At 38.5% G+C, this 25,031-nt stretch overlaps 1 protein-coding gene across 2 annotated transcripts; it reads left to right on the forward strand.

Moving 5' to 3' along the window:
* The first annotated feature begins 2,613 nt into the window (after positions 1-2,613).
* LOC102472201 (small proline-rich protein 2D) lies at positions 2,614-23,613 on the forward strand. Of its 2 annotated transcripts, XM_006159842.3 has the most exons (3): positions 2,614-2,686; positions 3,937-4,021; positions 22,909-23,613. In XM_006159842.3, the coding sequence occupies exon 3, from the start codon at positions 22,928-22,930 to the stop codon at positions 23,198-23,200; it is 273 nt and encodes a 90-aa protein (XP_006159904.1). In that variant the 5' UTR covers positions 2,614-2,686; positions 3,937-4,021; positions 22,909-22,927; the 3' UTR covers positions 23,201-23,613. The 2 variants fall into 2 exon arrangements, with proteins under 2 accessions (XP_006159904.1, XP_006159903.1); XM_006159841.3 differs by lacking the exons at positions 2,614-2,686; positions 3,937-4,021 and adding an exon at positions 22,085-22,214 and having other exon boundaries at positions 22,909-23,610.
* Positions 23,614-25,031: the final 1,418 nt, after the last annotated feature.

Raw genomic sequence — 25,031 nt, forward strand, 5'->3', positions numbered from 1 at the left:
AAGTCATCTTGCCTTATTTTTGAAGTGTCCTCCCTTTTTTTTTTTTTTCTTTTTTTTTGTTCTCTCAGTATTTATGTCTTAGGCTGGCTCTGTGGGACAGAGGCAATGTGCTGCTCAAGAGAAGTCAGCACCTACATGGTGATCCCAGTTCCAGTCCCTGCCCTGGTCAGCCTACAATATGCTGGGCATGTGTGTGGTATGACCAGACTTTGTGGAGTTGTGGAGGGTTCTCATGTCTCTCTCACACACATGTGCTCTATCATGAATTAAAATTTTTTAAGTTAAAAAATACTATTTATGTCTAGAAAATAGCATACTACTTACACTTTGTGGCCACTACATTGTTAGTACAGGGATTCTGTCCATCTTCTGAGGAGTTGAGCTGAATTTGCAATTTGTTCTTGTTGTGGTTACGCTCTAAGCACCACAGGTTTCAAGTTCCTCTAGAATTCCCTTGTGTTTAGGGTGGTAACTGGGGTGTTGGAGGTTTTTTCTGTTTTCCTGCTCCACCCATTGCTTTAAGCCTTCCTGGTACAGCTACACCATCAAGTTGGTCTCTTTCCATGCTCTTACCTCTCTTTTGGTGATAGACTACTACTGCTTGTTTCTTTTTTATTTATTTTATTTATTTATTTCTTTAATTTACATTTTTAATACATTCAACCACATTATTTAGCTTACAAGGCGAACATTTCAATATATGAACATTTCTGCTGAGTGAAGCAAGCCAGGCTATGAAGGAGAGACACTGTATATTCCCACTTAATATATACTGAATGTCCGCACTCTATAACTGAAACTGATGGGCTAAAGGATGTACAAACACAAGAGGTGGATGTGAATGCCAGATGTGGTGTGTGTGGAGGAGTGGGGCCGGGGGAAGAGGAGGGATACGAAGACTGCTTGTTTCTTATTAGCCTGGTAAAGGAACAAGGATGCCGTTGATTTCCTAGTTCCTCCTTAGTTTTTGGCGGACCCTGACTGCCTGTATCTTCAGTGTGGAACTTTTTGCAGTGGACTTGTGCCTCTTTCCTGTAGAAGCCAAGCTCTTCTTTCCATTGTTGGTAGACTTTATGTGAGAGAATTTCTCTTCTACTATAAAAGATTCTTCATGATATTGGCATAGGAATTTGAGACTAAAACTTTTTCTAAATCTTCCCATGAGTAGATTTTTTTCTTCTACATTTTACTCTGTCCACAATAGAAATTTCTCTGCATCCCAAGGCCTCTCAACCAGTAGCTTAAAGCTTTTCTAAACTTCTACTCTCATGGGTTTGATATATTCTGTGCTTTTATAGGTTATGAGGCTTTTACTTTTTGTTAGGGTGTGGGGGAAGCTTTCTCTAGCTTTTAATATCCTTGGTGGAAGCAGAACTTTTCTAGATCTTCCGTATTCTTTTTTTTTTTTTTTGAGAGGTTTTTGCTATAGGGCGTGTGCGCTCGCCAGACAGAGAGAGAGAGAGAGAGAGAGAGAGAGAGAGACAGAAAGCGAGAAATCACCGCCCCCAGGGGGGATGGCCATGCCGCAATCCCTTCTCTTCCATTCTCCTCTCGGGATCTTGGGCACGCACACATAGGTGCCTGGCGTGAGTTTTAAGCCACTAGGTCCCGGACACGAACCCTGGTCAACTACGTGGGAGTCCAGCGACATAGCCATTATGCTAACTGCTGGTCCCGTAGATCTTCTGTTTTCTTTAATCTCTCCTCTCTTACTTCAGATGTTAATCAAATGTAGTTTATTATTGTTATTTCCTCCCCATTACGCTTTTTTCTTTTGAGAGGTGGAGGGTGGAGAAAGAAAGAAAAAAATAAAAAGAAGGAAGATGAAGAGGAGGAAGGGAGAGAGGGAGAGATTTTTTGATCAGGTTTTGCTATTGCAAACTGCCTGCCCTAGCTTTCTAGTTAGCCAGGCTTGCAGGCATGTGCCACTGTACCAGGCCAATCAGTGACCCAAACTCAGAGACTCCATGAGACTAATGTGGTGGTTCTCTACCACTTGTGCCACCACAGCTGGGCCACCTTAACTTTTTGGTGATATATTGTTTTACTGCTCTTTTAGCAGGTTCTCTAAATAATATGCATCCTTGACTTCCTGTAATCTGGTAAGTCTCTATATTTACATTCCTTTTCAAAAAAACTCTAGGAACCTGAGAATGCTTTAGCTTTACTACCTCAGTCCTAGGGTCTTATGTTGCCATGCAGTTGAATTATACACACTTTGAACCTCACACATCGTTATTATTCACACACTGTATCTACTTACATTTATCTACAGCTAGCTATCCTTTCATTTTTATTTCTGTCCCTCCATTAGGAGGGTTCCTCTTACTCCCATATTTTAGGTGCATCATAGAGTGGGGCTGTGGTGAAGGAAAGGTTTTCTGTTGGCTTTCACTTTCACCCACCTACTGAACTAGTTATTCTTGAATTGGATTTAGGCTTTCCTTCCTCTGACAACTGGGCAGCCACCTCCCCTTTGTGGGGTGTGTTCTCAGAGCTTGACGTTCCTGACACTGTGATACAGATTTAGGCAAATGCCTCATAAATTTTGAATTGTGGAAGCCGCACCTTCCTTTAAGAGATTATGTTTGGGTGTGTTATGAGGAGTCACTTCTACTAGGGAAAGTCCCTTGGCGCGTTCAGGAGTCTATGTCTCAACAATCGTGGACTCAATGGGGATGACATGGTTTGTAAATACCTGTTCCCAAGCTATTGAGGGTGGTGGCTTTATTTCTGAGCAGTCATGAACAATGCTGATCTCACGTAAAATTTCCTGTTTCTTGGCAAGGGACAGTGTCAGATGTCTTGTCTCCTGAGTGGGAGCTTTGGTGAATCAGTGTTTCTGCCCTGCTTAGAGCTCAGCAGGAGAGCAAAGGGAGGGATTATCCCTTATTTATCCTATCTTAATCTTGTTTCTTCTTCCTCTGGAGAACTATATTCTAGGAAAAATTTTTTTAAAAATTATAATTCATGATAGAGTATGTAAGGGAGAGAAGGTGAGAGAGAGAGAGAGAGAGAGAGAGAGAGAGAGAGAGAATATGAAGCACTCTCCATAGGGCTTAGTCACTCTGAAATCCTCTTCCTCCAATTCTTCAGTCATGCCAGATTCTGTACACGTGCACACAGTTGGCTTGTTTTCGGGCTGGTCGAATTGGGAACTCTAACCATAGTCAACATGTAGCTTCCAGTTCTGCAGTCCAGCATGCTGCAGACTATACCACAGAGGCTGGACTTAGGAAAGATTTTTAAAATTTTATTTATTCATTCATTTATTTTAATTTGACGAGAGAGAGAGAGAGAGAGAGAGAGAGAGAGAGAGAGAGAGAGAGAGAGAGAGAGAGAGAGAGAGAAAGAAAGAGAAAGAGAGAGAAAGAGAGCCACCAGGTCTGGGACTCGAACCATGGTTGGCCATGTGGGAGTGTCCAGTGCCTTAACCACCATGCCACCTGCTGGGCCCCTAGGAAAGATTTTTGATGATCTTACTATATAAAGAGTTTGAGGAGAGAGAAGTAGATTATTTAATGCACGGATCAACTAACTAAACCTTTATATTTACTAAGCTTTATTCTAATCATGAAGATACATTGGTAAGAGCAAAACAAGGGCTCAGTTCTGTATTTCTGTAGCTTACATTTGGTGGTGGAGGTGGGGTTTCTGCTAATATGGTTGGTGAGGAGATATGGGGACAAGACAGACATTGAACAAATAGAAAAATATAGAAACATGAACTCCTTGATTTGAGGGACTTCGAGCCTAAGAAGAAACAGAGGAAAGACATATATTTGCAGTGTTATAGACATCTGATCTTTTGAATTCTGCCAAACTCTTTTCTCTTTAAGATTCATAGCCAGTCATGTATGTGTCTGTGTAAACTTAAAATACTAGCTTACATTCTTCTGAGCTTTTGTGTATGTTGAAGCTTGTCTTTATTTCTAGAGTTCAGAATGTGTGGAGTATGCAGCCTTCAGAAGGTGTCCTGAGAGTCAGAAAATAGAAAACATTTTGTGCTGTTTTGTGTCAGGTAAGTTTCTTAGGCAGAAAGTAAGTAATTCTGGAAGGACCTGGAGGAGTATTCAAAGAGTTCATTGAAAATGAGTATTATATAAAAAACAAAAAAACAACAGACTCTTCATGAATTTCATTTTTTTTTTTGGAGAGATTTTCACTGTAGGGCGCGTGCGCTCGCCAGACAGAGAGAGACATAGACACAGAAAGCGAGAAATCACCCCCCAGGGGGGATGGTCATGCCGCAATCCCTTCTCCTCCATTATCCTCTCGGGATCTTGGGCACGCGCGCACATGCACCCAGCGTGAGTTTTAAGCCACCGGGTCCGGGACACGAACCGCGGTCGACTACGTGGGAGTCCAGCGACATAGCCATTACGCTAACTGCTGGTTCCCTGAATTTCATTTTTTTTTTCATATAATTAAATTTCAACTTTAATTCAGTTTAAAATGAACCTTTTCAAGTCTCCTCATATTAGGGAAGTGTTTCTCAAACTTCAGTGGTTCCACACCACTATTCTTACATTTGCATATTGCCAACATTATTACATACTTAGTTTTCATTGAAATTGCTTTCAAATCTATAAACTTTTAATTCAGTAATTACAGTAATTCTAGGAAAATTTATATATAACAGGAGAAGTTTGAAAGTCAAGTTAAGAATGTTCAAATGTAGACTAATATAATAATTAGAATTTTAAAAATCTGCCATGTGAAATCATTTTCTGTAATTAGAATGTTGCAAACATTGAGAAATGCTACATCAGAAATTAGTGTTTACAAACAGGATAATTGCTCTTTTATTACTTGCAAAATAAATTGTATTCACTTCTTTAGTCCTTTCTCATGAGGTAACCCTTGTAGTATTGAGTAGAAATGAAAAGCAGGAAGAGAGATGGATTGACCCTCACTGCTCCACCCTGATTAAATCTGTGGGCTGAGCCATTGGATAAAGGGACAAGGAAAAGACAGGCCACACCAGGAGTGTTGCACCAAGTACATGGTGTTGTCTGTCTGGCCCTGCCATGAGCTTGTTTATGTATAAACATACATACAAAGTATGTTTATACATTTATGTCATTATTGAATATATATTTTTAAAAATAAGCAGTAAAACTATGGAAATTACTAAAAAAATCAACTAGTCATTCTGGAGTACCATAAAGATGGAACAAATTGAAAAATTGGGGAAACACTCTTCAGATAGCCTTGGAGTAAGAAGAAATTTCAGGGAAGATATTGGCGAGAACATTATTTTTTTGCCATAGGGTGAGTGCACTCACCTGAGAGAGACAAAGAGACAAAAAGTGAGAAATCACTCCCTAAGGGGGATGGCCATGCCACAATCCCTCTCCTCCATTCTCTTCTTAGGATACTGGGCACACACCTATCCCCAACATGAGTTTCAAGCCACCAGGTCTGGAACTTGAACCATGGTCGACTACGTGGAAATCCAGTAAAGTAACCATTATGCCACCTGCTAGTCCCTGGTGACAGAATCTTGAAAGTGATATGAGAAATAAGTTAAATACAAAGATTCATAGCAGCCAAGAAAGAAGATTCTGGAGGAATTTAAGGACAGAGCTGTGTTAAAGGAAAGTAACATCACCCCAGAGCTCTTAACCACCCCTCCATACTGCCGGGATATAGAGAAAAGTGGAAGAGATGATTAAAAAGTAAAGAAAGAAGCAAAACATCTAAGGGACATAAAAACATAAAATTATCGAAACACAGTATATGGTTGTGAATACCAGATATAGTGTGAGTGAAAGAGTAGAGTCTGAGGAAGGACATTTAGGAGAAAAATAGACAGGAAAAGCATTAATGGGACAAAGAAATGTGATATTATCTGTTGAAGATAATTTTATCAATTGGACTAGGGAGAAATGTACACATGTTGGAATATTCACTTTGTAAGCTAAATAACATGATTTTAATATATTAAAAAAACGAATTAAAAAATAAAAATAAAAACTATCTGTTGATGATAATATGTATAATAATATCTTTGACTGAACCAATATACAGTGTATTCAGAATGGGAAAATTCATCCGGGCAATTAGACTAGTTCTTTGAATAATTGAAGAGAGGTTATTCAGAGAATTTATTTGTTTATTTTTTAGTTTGCCAGAGGGCGTACGCACTTGATTGAAAGGGGCGGAAAGAGAAAGAGCATTCCCCAATGTGGTGTAATCATTCTACAATCCCTTTTCCATATCTCTAACCTGTAAGGACTTTTTGGCAGGCACACACACATGCCTCATGTGTTTTTCACACCTCTGGGTTAATATTCAAACCGTGCTATCAGTTATGTGGAATCAAGTTCCGTTTAACCAGTAGGCCACAGGATAGCTCAGATTGGATTCTTTAGAGAGGGAACAAGAGGTCAAAATGTTTGCTTCCTTCAAAAGTTAAAAAGGTCGGGGGACCAGCAGTTACGGTAATGGCTATGTCGCTGGACTTCCACGTAGTCGACCACGGTTCGAGTCCCGGACTTGGTGGCTTAAACTCACGCCGGGTGCGTGTGCGTGCGTGCTCAAGATCCCGAGAGGAGAATGGAGGAGAAGGGATTGCGGTGTGGCCATCCCCTCTGGGGGGTGATTTCTCACTTTCTATGTCTCTGTCTCTCTCTGTTTGTCTGGCGAGTGCAATGCATGCGTGCCCAAGATCCCGAGAGGAGAATGGAGAAGGGATTGCGGTGTGGCCATCCCCTCTGGGGGGTGATTTCTCACTTTCTATGTCTCTGTCTCTCTCTGTCTGTCTGGCGAGTGCACATGCCCTATAGGAAAAACCTCTCAAAAAAAAAAAAAAAAGAAAAATTAAAGAGGTCGGTTGGAGGTAAATTCTACAGGAGAAGAGTGTAACATGACTGAAGAGCTATGAGAACTTGCTGATAGTGCCCACCCAGGGTCCATGGCTTAGACATGTGAAAGACAGGAGTTATTGGCATCCTGGTGAATCCCAAGTAGCCACAGTGATGCAGGCTTCATTAAAACTATATCACCAATCTCAGAACATTCTATGCTCAATTTAAAGAACCATTGTATGTAAAAATATGGCCTTGGTTGTCACTGTTGGGAGTATTTATAATTATAATTGTTAAAAAAAAATTAAGGGAAGCATTTCCATGTCACAAAAACTCACTTGAGATCATTGAGACTAAGGGGAAGCAGATTGAGGAAGAATGCGTTGTAAGCATGACGTAGAGAGATGTTGAGTGTGGGGACAGGAGTCTAATAATATAGGTAAAGAGAGTGGCTAGAGCTATGTGACAGACGACATGAAATGGACGTGGAAATGGTGCTGACCCTATTCATTCAAGCATCCCATCAGTTGTCATTAGAGAACGCCAAAGTCCTCAACTTGAACGAGACCCTGGACATACAGCTGAGACAATTCTCCAGTTAATTCAAGCTTCTTATGGAGAAGGGGGGAATCTCAGAGTAGGTAAAAAGGTCTCGAGGTGCACATTTTAAGTAACCAGAGTGCTTATCAAGTCATTTTAAGAGTTTCAGGTGAATTGCATTTGTGGTGCCCACTATTTGGAACAACCCAGGTTTGGGTTGTTTTATTTTCCAACAGGATTCTCTGCAATGCAGTTACCATCTCAGATCTCCATTGGCTTTAGAGAATCTGGAGGGTCTGATTAGCGGGATGTGGAGAAAGTGTCATATCTTGCTTCAGGAAAATATTTGATTTAATCTGAAAGTCTAAATATGTTAGTGCATTTTATGTCACTTGATCAATGAAAGTAGCACATAGTGATAGGTTACTTCGACCATGTTATTATTATTTTTTTCTTTTTTGGAGAAGTGTATTGAAGTTCTTGAGAAAATATAATGAGAAATAAAAAAGAGTGAGGGAGAAAGAAGTCTCCTCTTTTCATGATCATTTAAAGATTATCTGGGGACCAGCAGTTAGTGTAATGGCTATGCCTCTGGACTCCCATGTAGCCGACCGTGGTTCAAGTCCCAGACCTGGTGGCTTAAACTCACGCCTGGGGCCTGTGCGTGCGTGCCCAAGATCCCGAGAGGAGAATGGAGGAGAAGGGATTGAGGCATGGCCATCCCCTCTGCGGGGTGATTTCTCGCTTTCTGTTTCTCTGCCTCTCTCTGTCTTTCTGGCAACGCACGCACCCTATAGCAAAAACCTCTCCAAAAACCAAAAACAAAGACAAACAAACAAAGAATATCTGGAGATATTCGAGAAAAACATATTAGGATGATTCTTACGCTCAAGGAGATCCAAGAAACTGACATTGTTTTTCTTGGGACATTAGACTCTTCTTTTGTATATGCTCAGTGGCAACTCTTAAAGAAAGGCTGATTGCATCAGATGCAGAAGAGGAGTTAACAATCCCCAAGCAATAAAATGACTGTAGAGGGACACTCCTACAGGAAGAGAAGCCAAAACTTACTTAATGAGGTGTGTAATTATCTCTCTGATTTTCAAACGTTTGCTTTGATTACTTAACCTCTTTTTAAAATTACTGTCTGGCTTGCATATCTTTCCCTGAGACAGTACAGTCCTGCAACCTACCTTCTATAGTCCCACCCAAGTGTCCTAAACCATGACCTGCTCTTAATATCCAGTTGTATAGTGTTCGCAGTGCCTGCAGAAAGGCCCTCTATGCAGCCACCCTCATCCTACCAGAAGAAAAGTCCACCCAAGGTCACAGTCAACCCCACAGACTTTCAGCACCACGAATATGAACAAACATTTCATTATAGTCCATGATTCTGAATCCTACTATCATGCCTTCTTTGTATCTTTATTTATTTATTTATTTATTTATTTTCTTTTTTTTTCTTTGTATCTTTATTAATCTGCCTCCACTCTGCCTAGATTGCTAGTGACAGCTAACCGATTTCTTTTCTGAAGTGGTTATACTGCTCTTTTCTGACCAAGAACCACCTTTGATTCCAAACCTAAAAAATTATAAAGCCTCGGAAACAGGAACAAGACCAAACCCTACTGTGTGCTTCTATGACATAAGCAGGAATTTTTATCCCCTAGGCAATGTGAAAGAAAGACATGGTTCTTGATTGACTGAAAATTGTTTTCTTCTCTCTCTCTTTTTCCATTTTTAGAAAACTTGCCTTGGGAACTGTAATTGATGGGTGTTTTTGTTTGGCAATGATGGCAGTGTGGAGTGTGTGTGTGTTTATTTTAATTTTTTACCCTTTTTCTCATTTGATACTGAGTTTTAGGTTCTTGAAATAAATGTTTCATAAACCTTGTTTAAATTGAATCTGGGGCCAGCAGGTGATGTGGAGTTTCAGGTGATAGATGCCACATAGCTGACTCTGCAGTTTGAGTCCTGGCCCTGGTGGCTTGAAAAATCACACCAGACATGTGTGTGTGTATGCCCGAAATCCTGCAAAGAGACTGGAAGAGAAGGAATTGGAGGTTGGCTGTCTTCTCAGAAAGTGATTTCTCAATGTTCCCTCTATTTCTCTGTCTGTCACTCTTTGGTGAGTGCATGCATGTACCCTATAGAAAAAAACAAAAAACAAACAAAAAACAAACAAAAAATAGAATCTAATATAATGGTACACCACAGAATATTATTTTCATTGTTTCAAATTCTTATTCGACTACTTGCATCTATTGTAACACCCTGGGTAAGTGTCTTTATCTCTCTGAACTTCAATTTCTCCAGTTTCAAAGTGAGGAATGTTATACCTATACCACAAAATGATTCATTAAATGGGATAACGTGAGTGAAGTACTTAGCACAGTTAGTGCCTTGGACTTAATTAACAATAAATTGCTTTTTACTGTCATTCTCGTTGCTGCTATTGCTGCTGCTAATGTTTTTGCTCTAGTGAGAATGTGGACAAGAAAGGATAATATAAAAATGTAGGGAAGTACAACAAATAACCAAAATAACCAAGAGAATGGCCAGCCTAATGATAGAGACAAGTCTGGAGTTAAATGTTAACTTTCAGAGTTTAAATGGAAAGATCAGACCACAGTAACACTGCAAATTCAATAGAAGAGAGATTAATTACATGAGACTGAACTAGTGAAATAGAGTTTTTTGACTTCATACTAAAACATTACTGATTTTTTTCGATGCTTTGATTTCCATATTTAAGGATTTTTGTGTTTTCTTGAACTGTTGATAGGTTCATCTACCTATTTGAATTGAATCTTAATCTTTTTCCTGGGTTTAAGTTCTAAGCAAATTTCTCTTAACTTTTTGATTTTGGTCTATTAAAACTAAAACTGCTTTTCTTAAATTAAAAAATGCATTAGAAATACCTATTAATACCTATTTATTGACTGTAGTAAGCTATATAGCCCCAGCTAGGTGCTACTTTATAGTATGTCCACTTTTGTCACTGAGGTTTATGCCTAAAGTCAGACATGTGTTCATAAATATGTACATATTAGCTGTGCTTGCTATTGAAAGTTTTTAGATTAATTAAGATCTTTAGTGAACCAATAAAATGTGAAAAAAAGGCATGGAAAACAACTGTAAATATCAGAGACAATGTGGTAGAAGGGGGGGAATTGGCAGAGGGTGAAAGATAGGAAACAAGGGGGGGGGAAGCAAAACCTATAAGATAAAAGAAATAGAAAATTATTTGTTGACAATAACATGTATGATAATATCCTTGATTGAGCCGATATACAATGTATTCTGATTGCAAAATCTCATTTTGTATACTGTATTGATGTACAGTGAATGACTGTAAATAAGCAATTTAAGAATCTTCCAAAAAATACAGTTTAAAAAATGTAGGGAAGAAGCAAAACCTATAAGATAAAAGAAATAGAAAATTATTTGTTGACAATAACATGTATGATAATATCCTTGATTGAGCCGATATACAATGTATTCTGATTGCAAAATCTCATTTTGTATACTGTATTGATGTACAGTGAATGACTGTAAATAAGCAATTTAAGAATCTTCCAAAAAATACAGTTTAAAAAATGTAGGGAAGATTCTTATTTATTTATTTGGAGAGGTTTTTGCTATAGGGCACGTGCGCTCACCAGAAAGAGACAGAGAAACAGAAAATGAGAAATCACTCCCCAGGGGTGATGGCCATGCCACAATCCCTTCGTCTCCATTCTCCTGTTGGGATATTGGGCATGCATGCACACGCACCTGCCATGAGTTTTAAGCTGCCGGGTCTGGGACTTGAACAACAGTCAACTACGTGGGAATCCAGTGATGTAACTGTTATGCCACCTGCTGGTCCCTTGGCATTGAGTTTTAAGTCACCAGGTCCAGGACTTGAACTGTGGTCAACTGTGTGGGAGTCCAGCCACAAAACCATTACACCATCTACTAGTCCCTATAGAGGCACATTTTTACAATAAGTTTTAATTTTAAAATTCTGACCACATAATCTCTATAAAATCTGGGTAAACTTCTGGAATAAAAAACACCAATGGAAATAATGTCCCAGATTCCCTCTCTTCATTCAGTTTCTTTTTCTTTAAATTTTATTGTTTTACATTAATTCACTATACATCATTACAGCATACAAAATTAATTTTCCATCCAGAATACACTGTATATTGGCTCAATCAAGCACTTCATTCACTTTTTTAAATTAACTTTTTTGGTAGTAAAATATGCACAATATTGCAATTTCTATTTTAAAATAAGTTTTTTTTTTTTTTGGAGAGGTTTATGCTATAGGGCGCGTGCGCTTGCCAGAAAGACAGAGAGAGAGACATAGAGACAGAAAGCGAGAAATCACCGCCCGGGGGGATGGTCACGCCACAATCCCTTCTCCTCCATTCTCCCCTCAGGATCTTGGGCACGCACGCACACGCGCCCGGCGTGAGTTTTAAGTCACCGGGTCTGGGACGCGAACCACAGTCGACTACGTGGGAGTCCAGCGACATAGCCATTACGCTAACTGCTGGTTCCCTCTATTTTAAAATCAGTTTTAAGTGTACAATTCAGTGGCATTAAGTACATTCACAGTATCATGCAACAATTACCACTATCTATTTCCAGGACTTTTTTTTTATCATTGCAAACAGAAACTGTAACCATTAAATAATAATTCCACATTTCTTCCTTTCTACTGATACTTCCATTCTACTTTCCATTTCTATGAATTAGACTATATTACGTACCTAATAGAAGTGGAATCGTGCAACATTTATCCTCTTAAAAATATATTTATTTCTTCCGTGAAGAAGAGGAAGAGTGCTAAAGACACTCTCAACAGGGTCTTGATGCCATGATTTACTCCAAGCCTCAGCCAACCTAAATCATGGTCATGGATACAAGTGCCTGGTGTGTACAGGAAGTCTCTGGAAAGTGAACCCAGGACTTTCGTATGTGGGTCCAGTTCCACTGCCACAGCACCATCTGGCCCTAATATTTATCTTTTTGTGTCTGACATTTCATTTAATGTAATGTTTTTAAGGTTCATCCGTGTTGTAGTACATATCAGGACCATATTTATTTTTGTGACTGAATAATGTCAATGGCACAAACTTTGTTCATCCATTTGTTGATTGATGAATATCTGTTTTACTTCCGTTGTTTGAGTATTGTGAATAAGCTGCTATGAACATTTGCATGCAAGTATTTGTTTGAATCACTGCTTTCAATTTTCTGAGAGAATAAACGTAAAAGTGAAATTGCAGGATCATATGGTAATTCTGATTAACTTTTTGGGGAAATGCCAAATTATCTTCCACAGTGGCTACACCATTATATAATCCCATAAGCATTGCACAATACATCCAATTTGTCCACATCACCACTTATTATTTTCTCTTTTCTTTTTAAAATAATAGTCATTCTGTTAGGTACCAAGTGATATCTCATTCAGATTTTAGTTTGCATTTCTTGATTACTAATTTGTTGTGTATCTTTTCATGTGTATATTGGACATTTGTTTATCTTTGTAGAAATATCTACTCAAGTCTTGGGCCCATTGTTTTTCAAATATATATTTGTATTTTTAAGTAGACAGATAAAATTATATGAATTTATCATGTATAACATTATGTTTGAAGTATATATACATTGTGGAATAGTTAAATATAGCTAATTTTCACATGTATTACCCCATATAGTTACCATTTTTGTGGCAAGATCAACTTTTTAGATTCCACATATGAGTGATATGCCATATTTGTCTTTCTCAACCTGACCTATTTCACTTATTTCATTCCTGGATGGTGAATGTGGAGGACATGTTGTCACACAAAACAAGATTTCATTCTTTTTAATACATTAATAGTATTCTATTGTGTACATATACTATAATTTATTTATCCATTTATCTGTTGATGGACTCTTGGGTCGATTCTATATTTGGCTATAGTGAATAGTGTTGCAGTAAACCCAGGAGTGCAGATATCTCTCTAACCTGCTGATTTTTAAAATTAATTTTTAGTTTTTAATTTTTGAGATACCTGCTTATTGTTTTTCATATGACTACACTAATCTGTATTCCCACCAAGAGTGTGTGGAGTTTCCTGAACTCCACATCCTCACCAACATTTTTGTATTTGACAATAGCCATTCTAACAGGAGTGAGATAATATCTTACTGTGATTTTGATTTGTACTTCCCTGATCATTAGTGATGGTGAGTATCCTTTCATATCCTTGTTGGCCACTCATATGTCTTCCTTTGAGGAATGTCTATTCAGACCATTTGCCCATTTTAAAATTTAGGTTATTTGTCTTTTTGCTATTGAGTTGTTTGAGTTCCTTATATATTTTGGTTATTAACCTCCTATTAGTGTATGATTTGGAATTTCCCCCCTCCCATTCTGTTGGTTGTCTGTTCACTCTGTTGATTGTTTCTTTTGCTGTGAAGACGCTTTTAGTTTGATATAATACCTCTTGTTGACTTTTGTTTTTTGTTGTTTGTGTTTATAAGAGGATATATATATATATATATATATATAGTCATTGACTAAACAAAGGTCATAGAGCTTTTTACCTATGTTTTCTTTTAGTCATTTTATGTTTTCGGGTCTTTCATTTAAGTTTTTAACCTTTATTTTGAATTAAATTTTATAGATGGTGTGACATAAGGATCTAATTTCATTCTTATGCTTGTGAATATGCAGTTTTCTCAACATCATTTATTAAAAAGACTGTCTTCTCAGTATGTGTTCTTCTCCCCTTGATGAAAACCAGTTAATTGTAAATGTATGTATTTACTTCTGTTTTTTTTTTTAAATTATGTTCCATTGGCCTATTCGTCTATTTTACACCACTACTGTACAATTTTGATTACTGTTTTATAGTATATTTTGATGTCAGGTGGTGTGATGTCTCCAGCTTTGTTCTTTTACTTATATTTGCTTTGAATTTTGTGGTCCCATGCTAATTCTAAGATGTTTTCTCTATTTTATTTTTCAAAAACTTCCTTCTCACTCTCTTTACTTTGATTCAAGAAAGACACCCTCAACAGAGTCTCATGTAATGAGCTTCCCCTCAGCCTTCTCAGCCAACTAAGATCACAGGTGCATGCATGTGTGCCCAGTGTGTACAGGTTAACCTGAGAATTAAACCTGTGGTCTTCCATGTGGATACAGCATCATGGAGTTGCATGCTACCTTGGTGCCACTGCAGCTGGTCCATTTATATTTATTTCTGTGAAGAAATATTCTGATTGGGATTATATTAAATTACATTAAATTCATAGATTGCTTTGGGTAGCATGACACTTTAGCTATATAAATTCTTCTAGTCTAGAGCTAGTTCCAAGACCTGGTGGTTAAAAGAGCTGGATCTCACATGACTCACTATACAGTTCAAATCCTGGCACCAGTGAATTGAGAAAAATGCCAGATATGTGTGTGTGTGTGCACCCAAAATCCTGAAAGAGTAGAGAAATGGAAAAGTTATTGCAGCTTAATCATGTTACATCAGGGGGTGCTTTCTTCCTGTAATCTCTCTCTGGCAAGGGCACATGCCCTGTGGCAAATTAAAAAAACCTTCCAATCTGTACACATGGGCTATTTATTTGTGTCTTCTTCAATTTCTTTTACCAGTTTCTTATAGTTTTCATTATAGAGATCTCTAACCTCCTTGACTAAATTTATTCTTAAGTAATTTTTGGTAGCTATTGTAAATAAGATTGTTTTATTTTTCTTTCTTTTTTTTCTTTTTTTGAAGAGGTTTTTGCTATAGGGTGCGTGCGCTCGCCAGACAGACAGAGAGAAATAGAGAGACAGAAAGCGAGAAATCATCCCCCCGGGGGGTCACGCCGCAATCCCTGCTCCTCCATTCTCCTCTTGGGATCTTGGGCATGCACGCACACATGCCCGGCGTGAGTTTAAGTCACCGGGTCCGGGACTTGAACGGCGTTCGACTACGTGGGAGTATAGCAACATAGCCATTATGCTAACTGCTGGTCCCTGATTGTTTTCTTTTTCATGTAGTTCAGTCACTGTTTGATTAAACCATACAAACCAATATAGATGTTGGGTTTTATTGTATTTGAAGTTTTCTTTCTTATATTTAAGATTTTTCAGAGAAAGGTCTAAGTGAGCCCAAATATCTAGCAACAATTAACTTATGTTGCCTTTATGCTTTACTCTAAATTTCTGCTTAGGTTAACTCTTATTTTCATCACATCAGAACAAGTATCAAGATAAGCCCATCTGAGTTTTCACAGCTTTTTCGAATTATGTTTTCATTTGTTTTATCCTAAAAACTTGTGGCACTAACTTAACATAGGAGTGCTATAGAGAATCATAAAGATGAGGCAATAAAATTTCTCAACCATCAAACACACTTAACCATGATGTTTTATCCCTTTTTTCTAATTGACAATGCATTACTTTACTGTTTTTAGCACTTTTCATTGACAGTGCTAAGTGCTTTATATGCAGTTTTTAATTTAAATTTATTTTTAATAATTTACAGGTAGGTACTGTTGTTATTGTTTTGTTTTATTATCCTTACTATCTTTCTCATTACTATCTATTTCCTCCTGGTTGATCATAATCTAATTAAATTTTTTTTTTGAAAAGTTTTCCCTGTAGGGCATGTGCACTCGCCAGAAAGACAGAGAGAGACAAAGTGGCAGAAAGCAGAAATCACCCCCCAGGGGGGCATGGCCACACCACAATCCATTCTCCTCCAATCTTCTCTTGGGATCTTGGGCATGCATGCACACATGCCCAGCATGAGTTTAAGCCACAGGATCCGGGACTAAAACCGCAGTCGACTACATGGGAGTCCAGCGACATAGCCATTTCGCTAACTGCTGGTCCCGATAATCTAATTAATTTTAAAATAATAAAATAACATCTGTTCATTTTCAATTCAATTTTAAATTAATGTAAAAATTCTGTCTGTCTTCCACTTGGATGATAGACATATTCATTTCTCATTTTTGTTCTTTTAAAAATTTGCTAGAAAGCATGTGCACTCAAGAGAGAGAAACAGAGAGAGATAAAGTGACAGGGAGAACACATTCCAATAGGATGTGGTCATGCTCTAATCCTTTCTCCATTTCTCCATCCTGCTGGGACCTGGGATATGCACACACACCTGGCCAGAGTACTTTTCAAACTGCCAGAGTAGTTTCAAACTGCAGTTGGCCATGTGGGATTTGGCTCCTTTAAACACTGGGCCATGGGGCTGGCTCCATTCCTCATTTTTTAAAAGTTTATTTATCTGTTTACTCCATGGGACACAGAGAGAGACAGAGAGATAAGAAATACATATATTGAGAGAGGCAAACATATATAGAGAGAAGCACCACCACGTGCTGCGATTCACCCTCAATTTGAGTAGGCCTGGGTCATGGACACATGCATGTGTACATGGCATGCTGGATCATACACGTGCATGTATACCTGGCATGCTCAAAGAAGTCCTGGGATGTAAAGCCAGGACTTCCCTATGTGGATTCAGTTGCATAACCATTGTGACACCACCCGGCCCCTTCAGTTTTTAAACATCCAAGTACGATCCCCAACTTTGGTTGATAAATATGCCATAAATAAATATGACATTGGGCACCTGTGACTTCTGTGTGTATGTGTCAGTGCTAGGAGGAAGAAGGATTATCACTGAGATTTTTCTTCAAGAGGGAATATGATCAGGATGTGATCAAATGTGGAAGTATAACAATGAAATAACATCTGTTCATTTTCAATTCCACTTTTAATGTTTGTCCAGAACTGATGGCTCAGAACCTTAGGTCTGGAAAGGAGGAGGAACATTTTCTCTGTGAAAAACAAATAGGCTTGGGAACCAGCAGTTAGCGTAATGGCTATGTCGCTGGACTCCCACGTAGTCGACTGCGGTTCGCGGCCCAGACCTAGTGGCTTAAAACTCACGCCAGGTGCGTGTGCGTGCGTGCCCAAAATCCTGAGAGGAGAATGGAGGAGAAGGGATTGCGGCGTGACCATCCCTCCTGGGGGGTGATTTCTCGCTTTCTGTCTCTATGTCTCTCTCTGTCTGTCTGGCGAGTGCACGCGCCCTACAGCGAAAATCTCTCAAAAAAAAAAAACCCAAAAAACCCCAAAAAACAAAAAACAAATAGGCTTGTTTCTTGTCAGTTTTTTCAAGAGTCTTTACCCATAGTAAATATTTGGCCAGTTGTGATGGTGCAATGGTAACAAATACTCCGCAATGCTAGGGGCATATGGGAAGGTCCTGAGTTTGAGTTCCAAGGTCTCCCTGTACATTCCGGCACACAAACTCAAGACCTTTCAGTGTGTGCTCATGATCTTAACTGGCTGAAGCTTGGGGGGCAGATCATGAAATGAAGACCCCACTGGATTTGTTTCTCTCTCTCACTCTCTCAAGACAAATAACTAACTAACTAAATACACTTTAAAAAAAAAAACTATCCTCTGGAGACTATTTTGAAGTAAAAATAAGAAAATAAAAATCATCTGTAATTACACCAGTTGAATATATTCACTTTTAATGATTGTTTTATGTATTTTCTCTTTTTATAAATATGTGTTAACAAAATATCATCACAGTTATGTGTTTTAATTATAATTTGAATGTTTTTGATAATATTAAGCAATCTTTCAAACATCCTCTTTAATGGTCACAAGAATTTCACCATATATACAAACAGTAAATTACGTTATTCACAAGATTGTGGAAGGATGATGGAGAGTGAGAAAAAAAGCGGAAGCAGAAATCTAAGGGGGTTTTCAGTTACCATTTTTTCTGAGAACATTAGGAATATTTTACCACAATTCTTGTTTTATTATGTTTTTTTTTTAACTGAAATTTATTGTAGAATCTTAATTTTCAGAAGCTATTTTACTTACTGGTTGATGGTGTATAGTAGTAAAATGTGAGATAAAATGTTTAATCAAAAATTAGACAAAAGTTTATTTTTTCTGTCATTTTTTTCATGATTCATAGTAAAACCTTTAGAAAATTAGAGGGCGGAAGCAGTAAGGGGTCTCTGACTGTTTTTCCCCCCACAGAGCATGTGCGCTGGCTGGAGAGACAGAAAGAGACAGTGAGAGGGGAAGTGAGAAACCCCCAAGAGACCATTGACCATGCAGCAACCCTTTCTCTTCCATTCTCCTCTAGGGACTTTGGGCATACATGCACATGTACCTGGCATGATTTTCAAGCCACCGGAAACCATGGTTGGCCACATGGGAGTCCAGTATCTTAACTACTATGCCCCTGCTGGCCCCTGGGGTATCTAACTTTTAAAAACCATGAAGTTAAGCTCTTTAGATATGTAGCTAGATGGTAGATAGATAGATAAGACCCATGGTGTGTGTGTGTGTGTGTGTGTGTGTGTGTGTGTGAGCGAGAGAGACAGAGAGAGAGCGATTCTGTTTTTCATGTCTCAGGTCTTGAATTTTAGAAATACAAACTTGGAGAAATTTTGAATATTAGGTGCCACTTTTCTTATTGAGGGAGCTCTTTATGCAGCTGATCTGTGAGGAGCTCTTGAGCATTCAAGTTTCCTACCTTAACTTAGAAATGACACTTCTGGTGGAGGTCACTTCATGTTGGGGCACTAGGATTGCTATGACCTTTTTGGTTCCTGCACTATCAGGATTGGCAGACTTTTCAAAGTTTGACCAAAACTACGTCATCTAACTCTGTAACCCTTTTTCATCTCTAAATTCTCAAATCTGGGGTGGCAGAAATCAGACTTTTTTAAAAAAAGATTTATGTTGAGGCATAATGTGAAGCTATGGGGAGTAATAAGTGACCTGTAATATCAAGTAAAGTTCCTTTATTTTGCCCTCTGAAGTGCTTCATGTGTGTAATAGTTTACATGAACCATTTGGTGATGACATCATTTGTAAATGCCTGGCCTCAAAGTGCTTAAGAAGTGACTCTGTCCCAGTTGGGTCATGACCAATGGAAATCGTTGTCAAAAGCCTTCCTTACTGACAGGAGCAATGATAGTTCTGGGAACCTACCTGCTTAGCTGAAGGCATGTGATACTGGATTGACTCAACAATACTGTACTTTATGAAGCATAACTAGTGATTGCTTCAGAAATTGTGAGTCTTTCCTCTTCTTCCTTATTCTCTTCTTTCTACTTCTTCAATGATAAAATCACCATTCTTAGAAATCTCGATTATTTGGTCAAGATAAGGAGGCTCTTATAGTACCATGTTACATGTTTAATACCCAATACTTACTCAGACCACTGACTACAGGAACAACTTTAAAAATATGAAAGGACTAGCCACTAACTACATTGGCAGCATATGCCTTGAATGGCTCTTATGTACCCAATTGGAGAGTGAGAGGATAATGTGGAGAGTGAAGGGGGCTGAAAGCTTATGGATAACACAGAGAATAAACATGCCAACAAATAAAAAACATTTACTGTGTTTCAAACACTTAAAACCTGTTTGGAAAGACCATAAGAGGAAACAAACATATAGAATCAGCCTAAATGCATATTATTTTCCAGGTTTTATACTTTTAGTGTTCTGACCCGCTCTCATTTCCAAAATTGCTTTTTATTATTTACATGTGATAGTGTGAATTCATGCATACTGCTCTTTTTTTAAAAAAATTTTGTCATTGGGTGTATGCACTTGCCAGAGAGACAGAGAAAGACACACACAGAGAGAATGAGAGACACCCTCTCCCTCTGCCCTGGGGATGGCCACTCCACAATCCTTTCTACTCCATTCTCCTCTTGGGATTTTGGGCACACATGCATACACACCTGGCGTGATTTTCAAGCTGCAGAGTCTGGAACTCAAACTGCAGAGTCGGTTATGTGGGATCCAGATGCCTTCACCTCCAGACCACTTGTTGACCCCCATGCATGTTGTTCTTTACTGCAGGAAACATCAGAGGGAACCATGTAGGCATGGTTCAATAAATAGGTTATTATTATTATTATTATTATTATTATTGGAGAGATTTTTTGCTATAGGGTGTGTGTGCTTGCCAGAGAGATGGAGAGAGAGAAAGTGAGAATCACCCCAAGGTGGGGATGGCTATACCACAATCCCTTCACTATCATCCTCCTCTCAGGATTTTGGGCATGCACACACACACAATTGGTGTGTTTCAAGCTACCAGATCCAGGACTCAAACTGTGGTTGACCATGTGGAAGTCTAGCACCTTAATCACTATGCCACAACTGCTGGCCCCAAAAGTTTTTTTTTTCTTTTTTTGAGAAATTCTTTGCTATAGTGCACATGCACTCACTGGAGAGACAGAGAGAGACAAAGAGACAGGAAGTGAGAAATCACACCCCAGGGGTGATGGGCATGCTGTATTCTCTTCTCCTCCATTCTCCTCTCAGGATTTTGGTCACATATGCACACACTCCACATGTCAGTGTCAAGCCGTCGGGTCTAGTGCTTGAACCATGATTGACTATGTAGGACTCCAGCCACATAATCATTACATCAACTGCTGGTTCCCCCAAATAGATTTTGGATGGGTGCTATGACTTTTGTTTATGTGTCTCCATTTTGTTAATGTGGTGATGAAGGGTACTCTTATTTTAAAGAATTATTTTATTTAATTTTATTCCTCATTATTATTATTATTTTTAATTTGACTGGAGAGAGACAGAGAGAGGAAAAGTGAGAAAGCAAGCCTCCAGGTCCAGCACGCGAACCATTGTCAGTCATGTGGGAGTCTAGCACCTTAACCACAATACCACCTGTTGGTCTGTCACTTTTTTTTTCTTTTAAATAAAAGTGGTCAAGTATACTACCTAAGGGCCATAAGAAGGGAAATCACTAAGGAGACTGTATGTCACTCAGGAATCTCCTCTGGGAGAGAAGCACCTCTGTGAATGAGGTACAGTTTCAAAGAGGCAAGGAATATAGGCCAAATTTGGAGTCCAATGGGAAGGTAAAAAGAGGTAGAGGAGAAAGTTAAAGCTTAAACAGTGTCAAAAAATGGTCCTATACATACAATGTCTCATCTTCATAGCCTGGCTTGCTTCACTTAGCAGTAAATCTTCCATATTCATCCACTTTTTGTCAAAAACCAAGGTCTTGTTTTTTATGGCTGAGTAGTATTCCATAGAGTATATGTGCCACACTTTTTCAATACATTCATCTGTTCATGGGCATTTGGGTTGGCTCCATATCTTAGCAATGTGATTGAATGTATAAAATAAGTTGAAATTAAAAAATTAAAAGAAAAAAATGACCCAATGAGGTCAAGCCTCCCCCCTCCCAGAAGCAGGTATTATGCCCTCTGATCATAGAGAAAGATTTGAACCCAAGGATAATGGTGACTTGCCCATGGTCACACACTTGCCAAATAGAATTAAGACCAGAACTCAAGTCCTTCTTAGGCTTCTCCTTCCTTCTAGTAGAGAAAAGTGGAGGTGGGGATGAATTGCTGGAGAACAACAAGGCAATTAGCTAAAGATAAAAAGGGTGTTTTACAGGATCCTGTAAGATAGGAAGGTATCATCATCTTCAATCAGAAAAGAGCCTTTGGCTACCAGTTAGAAAATCCCCTCGATTGTCCCAATGCTATAAGTCACTAAAACTGAGAGAGGTAAGGTAGGGCCCTTGTGAATGTTGAGCACTAAACTCAATGAGAAGATCCTGGAACAGGATGTTCCCTGTTTTCAGAGTCCCTGCCAGACCAGATATGTATGGATTTGCATTTTGGATAGGGAATTATTGGACCAGTCCCATTTTAGGCAGATCTACTTCCCCCTGGGTGGGGCAGTAGGCCCTATAAAAAGGCCACCAGCTTCACAACCACTAAACTCCTGTTGCTCAAGTCCTGATCTACTTGGAGAACTTGGTGAGTCTGACTTTGAGTTCATGTGTACTTTGGTACTCTCAAATGTTGAATTTATCTGAAGATAGCAAGCTTGGTGGATTTGGGTTTGATGCTACTTAGTTGATGGAAATTTAGGATTCGGGCATAATGATAAACTGTTGTAGCTTTTTTTTGCAGACAGTTTGATAGTTCATATCTATAGACAAAGAAGTTAATAAGAGAGATTTGATTGAAGAAAAGGAAAGAATGAAGTATTTTCCTCTATATATTTTTGTATTCTTTTAAAAGATTTCTGTCTCAGCAGGCACGAGACTTTTGAATTCTCTCTGAACGGATTTGTACCTAAATCAGACTACTAGGATTTTTTTTATGAGAAAATGTAAATAGAAACTGCTTGTGAGATTGGCCAGAGTCTCTAAACTTGTGACTGCCTTTCTTAAAGATAATTACTTTCATTCAAACAAAATTTATTGGTTCTTTATCACAGAGATGTTTTCTTTGGAAAAATGATATGAGAAAAGATAGGACTTTTCCAGGGATGATGAAGCAATTTGCCAAAGTGAAAGAGAGAAACTACAGAGTTATCTTAAAGAATTTAAAAGATTAAAATAGATTCTTATAGATTGGAGAAACAATATTCCATGGTATTACATAAGCAGTGGCTTTTCTCTCTATAGGTCCCTTCTTGTGAACACTGTTATATAATTTCTTTCAGATTCTGAGACCTCAGAAAGATGTCTTATCAACAGGGGCAGTGCAAGCAGCCCTGCCAGCCACCTCCTGTCTGTCCACCCCCAAAGTGCCCTGAGCCATGTCTGCCCCCAAAGTGCCCTGAGCCATGTCCGCCCCCAAAGTGCCCTGAGCCATGTCCACCTCCAAAGTGTCCTGAGCCGTGTCCACCCCCAAAGTGTCCTGAGCCATGTCCACCTCAGCAGTGCCAGCAGAAATGCCCTCCTGTGCAACCTCCCCCACCATGCCAGCAGAAGTGTCCACCCAAGAGCAAGTAATGGCTTCAGGATTCATTAGGATCATGAAAAGAAAAGGATAATCAGCTTATCCAGTTCTGCAGCAACACGCTCATCTTTTTTTCAAAGCCTATCTTGGATACAGAAGGAGCTTCAGCCTTTTTTTTGCTTGTAATCTGACTACAATGAGACCAGACCAAGAAAGTTTCCTTCCTGGGCTATTGCACTGCTCTTCTCCAGGGGGTGACTGAGAAGGGACCTTCTCATTTATGCCAGTATCCTAGAGCTCCAGAAAGAAGAGTGGCAACTCTTTCTGGGTGCCCTCAGAGGATGCTCTTGATGTGTTCTTTATCTTTGTATCACTTGAACAAAAACGGTTACCACTTGGGCACTTGTAACTCTTCCTTCATTTCCTGCATAAAGTAGATTTTTTTGTGATGGGATAAGTATTTTCTTACTTTTAAAATCTGCCGTATTATCAATATCATATAATTCTGGTTTGTTTCTATCCCTCTTTGATCACTAGGTCTAGGTTCTTACAATCAGTGCTGTTTGAATTTTGGGTCATACCCAAGATGATTTCTATATTATTTAAAACCCATGTTATGTTCTTTGATTACTATTCTATGGATTTGAGGAATACATTATTTAAATATTCAGAATTTTCAACTGCAAAGCAAGGACAACAATATTTACATCACAAATTTGTTTTTGAAATAAAATTGAATTAATGCATTTTCTTCGATTGGCACAAAAACCTGGCACATAATTAATACTCAATAACTGAATTAATATCAATAACTGGTAATTTATTAGCAGCCACAGATCATAATGATCTCCATCATGATCATTGCCATCACCAGCACTACTACCACTGTAAGAATGTGTCTTGGACATAACTAGAGTAGGAAATGAGAGTCTCAAATCATATTATCTCTTATATGCTGTCATTTGTTCTTTCTTCTAATTAATCTCATTTTTGTATGTGATATTGCAGATAAAGAGATTTTAGGGACTGATGGAATACCCTGTATAAAATTACAGCAGTTATTCAAGCATGATTAGTACAGAAGAAAGAGAAATAAAAAGAACCTTTAGGTTAAAGTGTCTGCCTCCTCTCAATATGTGCTGCCTTGTTACTCCAACAACACACAAAAGTCAGAGCCCTACCATTTTTTTTTTTTCACCTACGAAATTACTTTCTCAAGTGTTCTGACCTCACATTTGAAAAGTATTGGGTCTTACAGTGTCTATTTAGTTTTGCAAAATTACTGCTGCTATCTATGAGCTTGTTTTCTAGGTGCTTAACCTACTAGTCAAATGAGCTTCTGAAAGGAGGAATATATTATTTCAGTATATTGTCTATTTTTAAAATTTATTTATTCATTCATTCCATGAGTGAGAGAGAGAGAAAGAAGTGACAGATACACCACCCTGACAAGGTCTTAACATGATAATCCACTCCTGGTTTCAACCAACTCAGATCATGCGCACATGTGCTCCCAGCATACTCAGAGCGATCTCCAGACATGAACCATAACCCTCCCACATAGGTCTGCCTTGCAGAGTCCTGCATTCTACCACCACTACCACATGGCATCCTAATATATTCTTCCTGTGGTCTTAGGTGTCCAAAATGGAAATACAAATTAAATGAGAAGGAAGAATTCTCTTCTATTCTACGAAGTTTAAGACATGTTCTACTATTTAATTCCAAAGCCTGTGTATTAAATGATAAATCTCTTAAAGACAGGGTCTGAGCTTCAGTGATTCTCTTAAAATAGTAGAACTTGAGTTCTTTCCAAAGGATACTTAGTTAAATTCTCAATAAATAGGTGCTCTGAAGGACAGATTGTTGAAAAAATGTTCTTAT

The sequence above is a fragment of the Tupaia chinensis genome, unplaced genomic scaffold (genome assembly GCF_000334495.1).
Source record: "Tupaia chinensis unplaced genomic scaffold, TupChi_1.0 Scaffold000659_1, whole genome shotgun sequence".
NCBI lineage: Eukaryota > Metazoa > Chordata > Mammalia > Scandentia > Tupaiidae > Tupaia > Tupaia belangeri.